At 36.1% G+C, this 14,198-nt stretch overlaps 1 protein-coding gene across 1 annotated transcript; it reads left to right on the top strand.

Annotated features, from left to right (window-relative positions):
• The first annotated feature begins 817 nt into the window (after window positions 1–817).
• Window positions 818–14,065, top strand: LOC110824163 (Regulator of Vps4 activity in the MVB pathway protein). The gene is made up of 6 exons (XM_088213252.1): window positions 818–1,112; window positions 1,582–1,714; window positions 1,806–1,909; window positions 5,972–6,143; window positions 6,296–6,436; window positions 13,305–14,065. Exons 1-6 carry the CDS (start codon window positions 1,063–1,065, stop codon window positions 13,698–13,700), a joined length of 996 nt encoding a protein of 331 aa, XP_088069378.1. The 5' UTR covers window positions 818–1,062; the 3' UTR covers window positions 13,701–14,065.
• Window positions 14,066–14,198: the final 133 nt, after the last annotated feature.

The raw sequence follows: 14,198 nt of genomic DNA, 5'->3' as shown, positions 1-14,198 counted from the left end.
CACATACTCAATTTTATTGCTAGATAACATAACCACAAATTACTTTTTGCTACATTAACATATCATTGCTAAACTAACATGGAAATAATAACCCAAAGTTAAGCATCCATTACTTGTATCTCCTGACTAATTTTCACAAGTAAATCCACTTAATAGTAAAATTTTATCTATTTTATAAATAAGACCATGATCAAGGGAGCATTTTACACAACGTTAAATTCTTTTTGTTGCATATAAATGAAAACTTCTTGCGAATTGCATGAATGAGAAAGCTATGCAACAAAATACACAATTCGAAGTCTTATGATAGTTAAAAAATTAAGCTACCAACTAGTTGTCTAAATCATATAACATCATTTGGTAACTACACATTATTTTTCGTTAGTTTGAGATGTGTCTCTTTTAAAGATGATTTTTTTCTTTGACTCCCTTATACTAAAAGGCTGTAAAAGCTCATTTTACGTCATCTTTAACAAATGAAATATCTTTGACATGATTTTTCAACTTCTAAATTAAGAAAACAATTAATTATCTTTAATTTTTTTTAAAAAAAATGAATAGATAAATCATTTTCTAACGTAAAAATTTTAATTTTCATTATCTTAAGTAATTATCATGCCATCTACATATAATAGAACCAACAAATATTTATTTGATTTTAATATAATGAATAAACTAGAATTTTTTTCAGAAACATAAGTTCATAGTATTTAATAGGTATTACGTTTATAACATATTAGCAATTTGTAAGTGCTGTATTATTATTTTTTTTTAAATACGGAAACATTAGAAGCGGGGTAGAAAACTTCTAATTTTTTGTTGTCATATTAACTTCCGTACATCAACACCTTCATCTATTTTCCTTGAACATCAACTTACTTTTTTCTCCTAAACTCACGCGGTGGAAGCTACAGCCAAACTGGGGTGTAAAAGCTAAACCTGCTTCTTCTAGAAATGATCTATCCTCGCCTGTAGATTACGCGCGCGCCATCTAAAGCGAGGGAGATAGGTAGATCCTTCTTTGATCATCACAAATACTGATTTCTCTCTGTTTAAGCGGCGATGTCACTCTTAAACCAGCTCTTCAACCGTGGAGTTTTTGGTGCAAAATGGTCCGTTCATCTCTTTCTCTCTCTTCCTTCTGCTTCTTTTCATTGGATATTCTGGATAGAATTTATGTTTCCTCGCAATTCTAATTTGGTTGGTCAACTTAACTTATCAAAATTTCTAATATAATTGTCGTCGCTTAAGCGGTTAGTATATTCTGTTAAAGCGCTCAATTCTGTGAAAATGCGTTACACTCTGATGAAGTGTACGTTTGTAATTTACTCCATTGTTTAATGATTTTTTCTTGTTTAAATCCTAAATTGGAGATTTTTTCGGTGTGAATTCGCTGTTTGAACTCCTTTTATGCAAGTTAAAGTAAAAGAATTCGTCTTTTTTTAAAAAGACAACAAAGCCATAATTTGTTGTCGGAGGTAGTACTTGTATGCTTTTGGATTTAATTATGTTGTTGCAGTTTTATCATTTCTCTTGAATTTCTATACTGGGTTTAAATTCTAAATGGTGAGTGGTCCGTAGCAAAACATGTTTGACCTTAGCTATTTCGCGCATCAAATTACTGCAAAATAAGAGAGATCTGCAGCTCAAACATATGCGCAAGGAGATAGCTGAATTCCTGCAAGCCAGACAGGAAGCAATTGCTCGGATCAGGGTACCCCTTCAAGTTCTTAATTATTAATGTTGCTGCAATGAGAACTAATATTCATGAGCTGACAATTGAAATTGTTTTCTTGGGTGGTCAGGTGGAACATGTGATTCGAGAACAAAACATATGGGCTGCATATGAGATATTAGAGCTGTTCTGTGAGTTTATCCTCGCACGTATTCCAGTTCTTGAAAGTCAGAGGTAAATATGTGCTTTTCAAGTGCAGCGGTAACAAATGATTTAATGTAAAAATGCTCTCTTCTTCCAGCGATCAATTTGGCAAGTTCCTTTCACTTCAATACTACTTTCAAACAAGTAATGTTACTCACACTATTATTGGAACTCAAGCTTACTGCACATGACTGAGTTGAGAGATCTGCAGACTATAGAGAAACTAGACTTACACAGATTAGAACACCTTGGAAAGCGTTCATGATCAATTTGTGAAAGCATTTTAGACATTCAATTTTGATCCATTATTTAGCTAGATAGGTTGTTTATAATCAAATACTTTTCTGAAAAGACCACTACAAAGAAATTAGACTTACTCAGATTTGCACAATATCTTTTGTGGCTGGGTGATAGGTGAGGCTGACAATTCAATCTAGTTTGTTAATCTGCTTATTATGCAAAAGGTAAGATCTCAATGTAGACACTCTATAAACACATAAGTAATTCATCACTATTGTAGAGACTGCCTATGAACAAAAACTATTGATTTTCTCTCATTGAATTAAGTGACTAATAATATTGTGATTGTGACAACACGTGGCTAGGGTTGACGACGGTTCTTGTGATATCTCACTAATACTCTATTATGTTGTGCTACATCAATTTGGTACAGAGCTTAAAATTTTTTTTTCGTATCAAAATTTCCATTCTCTCTACTTTTAACCCCAAAAGGGCCTAGATTTGTTCTCACCAATAATCATCAGCCTCAAAATAGATTACTGCACACTGCTAGGCGACCTTCAACTTTCCACTCAAAGAACTTCCTCCAAATATCAGAACGTCAACAAAGAAATTAAGACATCTCTTTCCCTTGTGGAACACACACTGGCCAAGGTGACTGCAGGAGTCAGCCTCCTTCCACAACATTTTCTCTGTTCTTCCTGTGAACTGTAATACCCTTACTTCCTCAAACACTTGGCTTTTACTTAGTCTTCTGTCTCTTGAGTTTTCTCCTTTTTCCTACACTGAAGGCAAGGTTCTTTTTCCATATGAGGTCGCCTATTATTTGTCAATGATCAAGTTGAAGTACAACAAACAGCATATTTTTAAGCAGAGTTTCATGGCGAGGCTTCTAAATTTTTCTGATCAGGGTCTTCTAAGGTTGGTGGTAAGGGTAATATCACTAATTTTCTGGCGGTGGTTGTTGAAAGGACTAGCGGCCTTTTGGTATTTGGAGCTTTTTTACCTGGCAGGTTTGGGGCTATTTGGTGGTGCAGTTTTAAGGTTTTGGTTATGGGATACTTTGTAGGACAAACCAAAGTTAATTTGTCTACTTAGGAATTTGGGGAAAATTTAGCTATCATATATAAGGTTTTAATTGAATAACTGAACAATGATTTTAAAGGAGATTATAAAAGTATTTATCGAGTGCTAAGTAATTTTTCTCGAATATAACTTTACTAAGAAATATTAATACTAATAAGATTAAGAATACTACTTCTATACTCTGGATATTATAATTTTTAAATAATAAATTACTACTATATCTATGCGCTATCAATTTTTGCCAGGAGAAGTAGATGAATTGCTTTTAGGCAGTGCTTTCCTTGAAGTAAACCATTTGGAAGGAACAAAAAAGAAGGGGCTCTAGAGGAAAGGAACTATCACTACAGTCAATTTAAATAAAAAACTAATACTATGCATAGTAAAAAAAAAAAAAAACTACTACTATGCCAATGTGCCATCAGCTTTTTGCTAGGAGTAGGTAAGTTGCTTCTAGGCAACACTGTTTTCCTTTAAGTAAACTATTTGGAAGGAACAAAACAGAAGGGGCTTTGAAGGGGAGGAACTACATCTACAGTCAATTAAGATCATCTTTTAAAGGACAAGGCTAAATGTTGAGCTTAAGCACCAGTCTTTAAACTGCCATTCCTTCTCTGACTTTTCAACTTACCTTGCCTTTTTGTGTCTTTTATGCGTCCTTCCTCTGAACTAACCTCTGCCATATGCAAAAGGGGAAAAGTTTACTTAGCAAGAACAAGATACAACATCATCAACAGTGGATATAGAAATATGCTGTTGTATGTGTGGGTGGGCAGAAACAATCAGCAAGTGGAAGTGTCTCATCTTTTCTTTGCGAATGATACCATGATTATTTGCCAACTGGTTGAGGAAATGGTACTGAATTTGAGGGCTGTACTGTTATATTTTCAAGCTGTTCAGGGACTTGATATCAATCTTGATAAGTCCGAAATGGTCAGCTTGGGGGGAGGGGTGATGAGGAAGCTTTTGCTGACTTGTTGGGGTGCAGAACAGTTAAATTTCCTTTAAAATATTTGGGAGTACCACTGGGTGTGAGATACAAAGAGAGAGGAATTTGGGACCCGTTGATTGAACTTTTTTGGAGGAAATTGGCTAACTGGAAACAGAACTTGTTATCCAAAGGGGGTAAACTTACGCTTGTGAAAAGTACTTTATCAAATATTCCAATCTATTTTTTATCGGCTCTTACAATTCCGGTCATGATTGCTAAAAATTGGAAAGAATACAATGCCGGTTCCTTTGGGGGGATGATGAAGATAGAAAGAGATATCATTTGGTGAATTGGAAGGAGGTTAAAAAGCCTATGGGTGAGGGGGGTTTGGGCATTAGGTCTTTGGTCGAAATGAGTAGGGTGTTATGGCAAGTGGTTGTGGAGATAATTTAATAAGGAGGATAGGATGTGGAAGAGGATTGTTGAGTCGAGATGGGGTAAATGGAACAGGAGAGGTTGTTGGGACAGAATGGGGGGGTCTGTATGGTGGCGGGTTTTGGAAAAAAATCAGCCTTGATGGTGCTACTTGGTATAATTGTGTTAAATGGAATCTTGGTAGGGGAAACAATATACTTTTTTGGTTGGATGATTGGGTTGATGGGGATGTCTCAAGGATTACTTTCCTAGAGTTTACGCAGTTGCTCAGAATAAAGTTATTTCCGTGGAGCAGCTCTGTGGTGGTGTGGGGAATGGTGGAAGGTGGAATATGGTGGTGACTAGAATCTCAATGATTGGGAGGGGGAGAAATATGAGAATTTGCTTATTTTTCTATCCAAGGTTTTTGTCACAACTGATAATGATAAATTGATTTGGAAGCACAAGAAAAATGGGATTTTTTCTGTGAAATCTTACTACGAGTATATTATGGGAGAAAATGGTAGCAGACAGCTTTCTTTCCTGGCCAAGCAGATCTGGGAAGTGCAGGCTCCGCCTAAGATTGCTTTTTTTTTCTTAGGAGGCCAGCAGAAATTGCATATTGACAAGCGACAACTTGATGAGAAAGGGAAAGGTGATGGTGAATTGATGTTATATGTGTAAAAAGGAGGCTGAATTGTGCAGTCATCTTCTCCTCCACTGCCTAGCTGTCCAGGACATACAGTTTATGATATTTAGCCTTTTGGGGGTGAGCTGGGTAATGGCAGGTATGATCAAGGAGGAACTGTGGGCTGGGGTTGGGATTGGTAAAAAGAATAAAAAGTTAACTAGATTAATCCCTTTGACTGTATCTTAGATTATTTGGAAGGAAAGAAATAGGAGAGTATTTGATGGGATGAAAAGTGACATGACTAAGATCAGAGATAGATGGTTTCATCTTTTTGGTTTTTTATTAGTAGGGCATGACTTGTATAGAGTGGAAAGATTTTGGGTATATGATTGATTGCCTATCCAATATGTAAATACTTTTGTACATGGGCTGCACTCCCTTGGTGCTTTGTTAATATATTCATACTTTTTATTTAAAACAAAATGTGTTTTTGTAGTCGTTAACCCGAATGATGGTTAAACATTTCAATTTTTTGCTCTAGAACTTTCTCCTTAGAACTTTGCAGATGGTAGAGAAAAGCTTCATGAGGATAGACATTATTCCTACTTTCAGAAAAAAAGATATACAGTTTTCCTGCTTTGGATCCTTTCTCTATATTAGTATATCTGCACGGGCTGTTGCCTGTTCTTTGAGAACTTCCTAATGACATCCTCAAATTGGATAATTTTTTTTGCGTCTCTATTATCAGTTCGAGTGTGGGTGCAAATTTATAATAAATCTTTTCATCTGACAGGGAGTGCCCAATAGAACTGAGAGAAGCTATTGCCAGCATAATTTTTGCTTCTCCAAGATGTTCGGAAGTTCCTGATTTGTTACATGTGAAAAATTTATTTGCTACAAAATATGGGAAAGAATTTGTCATGGCTGCATCCGAGCTTCGTCCTGATTCCGGTGTCAACCGTACAGTTAATTGACTTTCAAACTGTTTCTTCATTTTCAATTTGATATTTCTGTATAGCATGCCTTTTAACTAGGGAATACTCATGTTTGACAGATCTGTCACCACGTGACTGGTACAATTATTATCGTTTCCGTTGTTTGATTTTTGTCCATGCAGATTATAGAAAAACTTTCGGTTAGTGCTCCATCGGGGGAGGTAAAGCTCGAGGTTTTGAAGGAAATTGCACGAGAGTACAATCTTGAATGGGATTCATCTATCAGTGAAGCAGAGCTCAGCAAAAAACATGAAGATCTGCTGGTATTCACTCCAAATTTGAGTTCCATGGTTTTTTTTTTTTCGTTCACCAGGCCTATGATAATCTTCTGCATTCTTGTTCTATTTTGGATGAGAGTCTTCATGCTGAGGCTTTCCAGTGATACTCTTCTGAGTAATCTTCTGTATGATCCTAGCTTCTTTGTGCATTATCTTGTGTATGAGGTCTCTTCAAGACATTCAGAGACTTGCTACCAGCTGTTATCCTTCTTGATAAAACCTTTTAAAGTTTTCACTGGGGCCTGTTTCGGTATTTTGTTTCCCAAGATCATCGTGATACCTAGGTGGTCCGTAGATGTTGGCCGTCATGTAATTGCTAACATTCAGGGCTTTTGGATTCTCTCCTGTTTGATCTTTACCTCCTTTACTTCTTTGCTTTTCTGCATTTGCACTAATATTCCATTAGTTCAGTATCTTTACCTCCTTTACGTCCTGTTTGACGTTTGACTTCTTAGCATTCGAAGGTCAATATGTTCTTTCTTTTAATATTCCATATTTTCCTTGTTATCAGTCTTAATACAAATAATTTTGCTGCTTGGCTCTAATAATCATTTTCATTAGTTCATTCTGGATAAGTTTTTTATTTTCTTTTTGTTTTTGTTTACATAAGAACTTTGGATAAGTTATTAAGGGTAGTTAGCTGCCTAGTGATTTTTCATTGTAATGACTGGTAGGGGAATCTAGTTTCTATTACATGCATATTATTTTAATTAAGAAGAATATGATTTGCATTTATTTCATGGGTTAATATCACAAAGAGTGGAATCAATTCAATGTAAATCTTTGTGAGGCGACTTGGCATGTAGGAAAAACTATCACCTGGTGGCATGGGATGAGGTTGAAATGCCTGTGTCGGGGAGGTTTGGGTTTGGGATCTTTAGTGGAGGTGAATTTAGTCTTACAGGAAAGTGGCTTTGGAGATTCATGAATGAAAATGGTAATATCTGGTGGAGGGTGATTGAGGCGAGGTTTGGAACTATGAATAGAGAGTGGTATATCAAACTATTGACTCGACCCCATGGGAAGGGAATGTGAAAAAAAAAAATGCATGGACAGAAATAAAGATTAGGATTGTATTAGTTGGAGGGTTGGCATTGGGGATGGGATTAGTTTCTGGTGTGATGCTTGGTTAAGAAGGGGTCACTAGAAGAATAATTTCACCTAGATATATGCTATTGTGCAGCACAAGAATATTTCAATCCACGAGTTGTATAGAGCTATCGGGGGGGAAGAGGAGTGGCATGTGGAAGTGAAGAAAGACTTCAGTGATTGAGAAGTAAATGACTATGAGACTCTCCTCTAAACACTTTTTATTGCTGCAATCAATGAGAAGAACTAGAGACTCAATGCTAGAGGGTTTCCTCGTTTAGGTTTTTCTAAAATCATTTGATTAAAAATGATGCCACAAATACCATTTTTTTTCTGGCAAATCTAGAAGGTTAACGCTCCACTCAGAGTTACTTTCTTCGCGTAGGAAGCAGGTAGAAGGTGTATTCTTACTATTGGCAAGCTGATTAGGAGGAGGAAAATATTGGTGAATGGATGTTTTTCTATGTAAAAGGGAGACAGAGTCGTGTAATCACATCCTTCTTTGGTGTCCGCTGTGTCATCTTTAATCTCCACTCTTGCTTTGTGTCTATGCCACCTTGGTTTGTCATTGCTTGCATCATCAATATCTTCTATTGGCTAGATCATCCACAAACCACCCCTAGATACTGCTTCAAAGAAGTTGCCAGACTTGCTGTTGTGAAATAAAACTGCACTGTTTTGCTCCCGTATAAAGAATCTTTGTGCTTGATCCATTACCATTTGAGAAAATTCTTGTTGTTAGAGAATTTTAAATAAGAGAATGCTTTGATATTAAACATTATGGGTCTAAATAAGAACTTGGTATAGGATGTTGATTAATAGTATGACCTTTTTAAATGAGAACCTAACGATAATCAAGATCTTTTTTTCTAAATTTATCCCCATTTCTCTTTCCTTTCTACATAAGAATTTTATTCTTACAATAGTTGAAACTATTACTTCTAAAATCTAGGAACTGACTTACAGTGTTAACACTATTAAACCCTAATACCCTGCTTTTTAACAAGTGGCAGAAAAACAATAGAACACAAATCTGCTATAACTGACATGTGGCAGTAAACTACCTTAATAGGATAAGGAACTAAGAAAGAGTGCAGATAGAAATGGGACAGTTAGAGAACAGAAAAAGATAAATCTAATCCACCAATCATAAGGATTGGGAAGAACCATAATCTATAGGGCTGTCACAACCACAATGATGGGGTTAGAGGATTGTTAGATGCTCAGTTCAATGATAATGCACCCATGTATTTATGGATGTCTAAATAGCCTAAAATGGCTAGAATATTTAAATAGGAAATCAAGGACGAAACTAAAATAGTAATACACCTATTCTAATTATTTCTAAATAAACTCAGTATCCTAATAATACATAAAATATTGTTATCCTAAATATCCCACAATATTAGAATATACCAATTCTAATGTTTTTCTCGTTCCACACCACTAACAGACACGATTCCATTTAGTAAAACAGCAATGTGCCAACAAAGTAACACTTTTCTTATGTAATTGGATTTAACTGATCAACTGTGGGCAAAACACATCAGTTCTCCTGGATTCTGCGCCACGTTCAATGGTTAAAATTCGGCCCTAGAAAAAGCAATCTATGAGCAATATTCATTTTCCAAATGTACTTCCAATGAAAAATGCTCCCAAACCACCTCCGGAGAGATCAGAAGGCTATAACAAAATTTTCCTGTGAAGGTACCATCCTTCTTGTGCTTTCATGCTGGCCTGGATAAGGATAGATTCCAAATTGAAAAGAGCAGCCATCTAATCATCAATCTCCAAATAGTTCAGGTTGCATAGGAGAGAAACATGCCATTGGATCCCTTTGTTATGCACCTCAAAATAATTCTGGACCTTAACCTCCTTATGGAAATTGAGAAAATAAATGGGAAAAAAGTCTATAAGAAACTGTTATGGTCAACTGATGTTTTCCATGGAAAATTTAGGGGGACTAATTGATGTTGTTATGGAATTGTAAATATTTTAAATAATTTTGTACATGGGTTCGCAACTCATTGATGCCTATACTTAATGATACTTTTATACTTGTTATTTCAAAAAAAGAGTCCATAAAAAACTATTGGAACACCAAGGATTAAATAATGAAATCTGATACTCTATCATCACCAATCTTTGATTGAGTACCTTCAAGGACAAGGCCCCAGTTCCTTCCGTTCCATCTCTAACCGTCTGTGACTGAGATCATCCTTGCCTACCTTGGGGTGGCCATTATACCTACCTTGGGGTGGCCATTATCTGAATGCAAATCAAATTTAGCTCTAAGGAAATTCCACCATAGGTGCACCCCTACTAGAAATAATTTCCGTTGCCATTTGGCTAATTAAATTTGTTGAAAAAATGAGGGACTTGATCCTCAAACCGCCATCCAAAGGTGGTTAACATTACTCCAAGCCACTGAAGTGATATTTCCTTTACTCAGTAGAGTCACCCATAAACTATGATACTGAATTGCTTGAAGCTCAAGAACAACAGGGATTGGGAACATGGAAAGGAAACAAAGAGGGAGATATGGCAGCATGATTTTTTAGTGAGCATGAGCTTGCCTCCATGGAAAGATATCTACTCTTTGAGCAAATGAATCCCTTTTCCATCTTAACATATTAGGATCCCACATGGACCACTTGATCCTTAGTAGGAAGGAATTAGCTATACAACCTAAAAGACCTAACCTCAACACCATTCTGACTCTTGACCAATTGGGACAATCTTCAAGTTGCCCCAATTCACTGTTAAGCTATGGCAATGTGTGAGAACAAAGCAAAATACACATCAGGTTAAAAAGAGCTTCTCTATTCGGTTTAAAGAAAAACAAGGTATCATCCGCAAAGGAGCATAGGAAATATCACTTAGTCAAATGGGAAGAGGTGAAGAAGCCGATCAACAAAGGTGGGTTGGAGCTGAGGTCTATGCCAATATTAAATTCTGCTTTACATGGTATGTGGCTCTGGAGATTTGTGAATGAGAAAAGGAAGTTGTGGAGGAGGGTGATGGAGACAAGATGGGATGATTGGGAAAGGGATGGGGGTAGGCGAGGGAAATAATAATGTCATGGGTCTAGCTTATGGAAGAAAATCAGCTCCGAATGCAAGAATTTTTATGATTGCTTACGTTGGCAGCTTGGTAATGGGGCTGAAATAAAATTCTGGAAGGATGAGTAGGTTGGTGACTTCAAACTGAAAGATAAATTCCCAAGGATCTTTGCAATTGCCAAGAAGAAGGATATTCTTGTGGAGGAGGTGTTTGAGAAGAGAGAAGGGGGAGGGGGGTGGGGTGTTCAGGTTAGAAGAAGTTTAGAGGATGAGGAGGTTGAATTCTGTAATTTGCTGTGGTGGCTTGCTGATTATAACGTGAACAATGAGAATTACAAATGAATATGGAAACCGGACATGAAAAAAGGCTTTTCTGTGAAATCCTACTATAATCTCATTGCCAAGAATGATGAGGAGACTGCCAAGACAGCACCGTATAGGCATATTTGGAGGTCAAAAGCTCTGCCCAGAATGACTTTTTTCATTTGGGAAGCTGTCAAAAAGAAAATCTTAACCAATGATGCGCTGAGAAGAAGAGGAATGATAATAACTAATAGGTGCTACATGTGCAAAGCTGATGAAGAATCTTGCAATCACCTGCTACTTCATTGTCCTATGGTCTACAGAATTTGGGAGCATGTGTATGGGTTTTTGGGTTTGAAGTGGGTCATGATGGGTAGTATTAGCAAGGAGTTGTGGGTGTGGGTTGATTTATGTAAAAAGAAAAAAGATTTATTTCTTATCCCGCTGTCCATTATGTGGGTGGTTTGGAAGGAGAGGAATTTGGGGGCTTTTGATGGTCATGAAAGAGACTTTGTAAATGTTAGGGATAGATGATTTTTTATTTTTGGGTCTATTTTGATTGGTCATGACTTAACTGATTAGGATGATGTTGGGGCTCTTAGGAACCACTTGATCGATTGTTAATTTTGTATTTATTGGGGTGGTAGCCCCTCGGTACCTTCGTCCATAATATTAGTTCTATTTTATTTCAAAAAAAAAAAGTATCATCTGCAAAAGGTTAGCTCAACCCTTGATTACCATTCCCCACACTCAGCTCCTCAATTAAATTCTGCTTCTTATAATATGTCAATTGAAGGCTTCCATCACTAGGATAAAGAGAGAGGGGTGGAGAGGACTTCCTTCCCTTAGGTCCTAGATTGTTGCGAAAGAGTTGAGATGCGCTGGCAGATCCACCTGCACATGTTTCACTAAAATATATTCTGCCTAAAATTTAAGAAGAAAGGATGAAGTGATGTGGTCATTGGCTTTTTCAATATCTAACCTTCACACCACAGCTTGATCACCCACCATAGAGAACTTGTAAATAAGTATGTAATGCACTTGTCATGTCATCTGAAGAATCATCTTCTAAAGATGATTTTTTTTGGCTCAGCTGCTTTACTTTATTTGTGCACAACAGGTTCCCGAGTCAACAAGTGAAAATTAAAGAGATAAATATATTGTTATATTTAATATGTACCATAATTTGTATGTACCAATAACATTATAATTTTTTATTTTAGAATTATAAAACCTAAGCCTTGTTAGATTAGAAATCTATATGCTTATATAGACTAATACTTTACTTTGTACCATTTGAATGATACAACTTAAGCTTGTTAGACTAGAAATCTAGATGCTCATGTAGACTAGAATTCTACTTTGTCTGTTGTAAGTAACACATAAAAGTTATAATACAGATAAAAAACATAACAATATATTTGTCTCTTTAAAAATGAGAAGTGCGTTGAAAACTTTTGTTTCTCGATACTGTAATCAAAACATAAGCACTGATGTACCATATATAAAAATGAATCCTGAGAATAGGTGAACAGCCTAGAACCCTTTCAAATCACTAAAGAAACCAAAAACTGTTAAGCAACTATTCTCTCTATACTCAAAAAGAGTTTTAGGAAACTTGGTGAAACACAAATAGGAGTTTGCTTTTTTGTCTGAGGAAGTTGGCACTTTCTTGGACCAAAAAGGGTAACCCATGAAAGAAACTTGGTACTAGGAAGTAAAAGACAGAACATGGATGTTTTTCTGATAAGGAAAGTGGAATTACCACAGCTTCCAAACAGCAGCCAGGCCAGGTGGGAACACAGACTTGATTTCTTAAGTGTTCAATGGAACATGATGTTTTCATGCATTTCAAGGGAAATCTAGATTGGGAAAGGTGTTCAAAACAGATCCAAACATGATTCAATTCATTTTCAACAGATTTTTCAAATTCCTGGGATGAAAATGCAATTTTTTTTTGTTCTGTTCCTTTTTTTTAAATTCATAATAGAAAATTATTTCAAAAAAAAAAAATACATAACAGAAAATATTACTTACGGATGCTGCTGAAGTTAATAGAAATTGTTAACTAGTAAAGTGCCATATAGTATACTATGATGGTTCGAAGTGTACATTAATACACATAAAGTGCAATTTGATGTAAATCCAAAGTGCTAGGCGCACTTTAATATTAATGTAGGTGTAAGTCATTTATTAAATCTTAATTCCTTTCTCATTACCCTACATGAATTTCAGTTGGTAAGATATTATGATTTGTTTTCTTCTAGTGAAAAAGGAGAGGTTACTTCTACAAAGTGGCCAACATCTAATTCTGATGCACTGAAAGGAATTTCTGTCTATATGAAGGGAATATATGTCTATAGACCATTAAATATAACTTCTGGCCTTCTTATACATAGGGTGGATCGAAGCAAATATGTTCTGAAACTGCAGTTTCTGAAGCTCTCCCCAAGCATCTCTCTCTTAAATCTTCACTGTCTGATGGAGAATATTCTACTGTTCCTATACATGCTGAACAAGGATCTCAACACGTTCAATCTGCTAGTCCTGTAAGCAATATAGCATGGGTGGCTACCAGTGAAATCAAGCCATCAAATACACTATCAAGTAAAACTTATGATTCTGGACAAGTTGATGAGTTCAAAAGGGAGGCAGCAACATCATCATCTGATGTCCTGGAAAGAGCCCGAGCTGCACTTGCCTCTGCTGAACGTGCAACTGCAGCAGCCCGTGCCGCTGCTGAACTGGGGAATGTTAAATTTGGTTCACTGAAGCTCGAAGGAAAGTCAACATAATCACTGAATAAGTTCCAGTTCAGTTTTAATACATTTCCTTGTTTTTCTTCAGCAGTCTCTTTAGATAGACAGAAACTGGAAGGAGGAAAGCTGTGGATTACTTAGTCAGGTAAAATATGGTGAATGCACTTTGTTGAGAGTGAAATTCCTGATAAACGTATCCTCCACCAACTAATTTTTCTTCTTGCTGGTCATATGTTGAGTTGTAATAATGTATATGATTTTCGTTAGCTCTTAGATCTCCGTTTAATCCAATGCTACTAATATTACGTTCATTGACGATGGCAGCATTACCGGTTATATAGAAAAAGATCTTTTAGAATTGACAAATTAATTATCCATGCAGGAAGTGTAATTATTTTGCATCTCTTTTTCTTTTTCCGAATAAATTTAGTTTAAGGAGCTCATGGCATTTCAAATTTACTTGGTATGTTACTTAATTGTTTTCTTTTTTTTTTTTTTTTTTTCCCCTGTTGGTAAGATATGTCTCTTATTACT

Source organism: Carica papaya, chromosome 2, assembly GCF_054855325.1.
Source record: "Carica papaya isolate Zhongbai chromosome 2, ASM5485532v1, whole genome shotgun sequence".
Taxonomy (NCBI): Eukaryota; Viridiplantae; Streptophyta; class Magnoliopsida; order Brassicales; family Caricaceae; genus Carica; species Carica papaya.
Note: the sequence above shows the minus strand (reverse complement) of the source record. Positions and strands in the feature narration are given on the sequence as shown.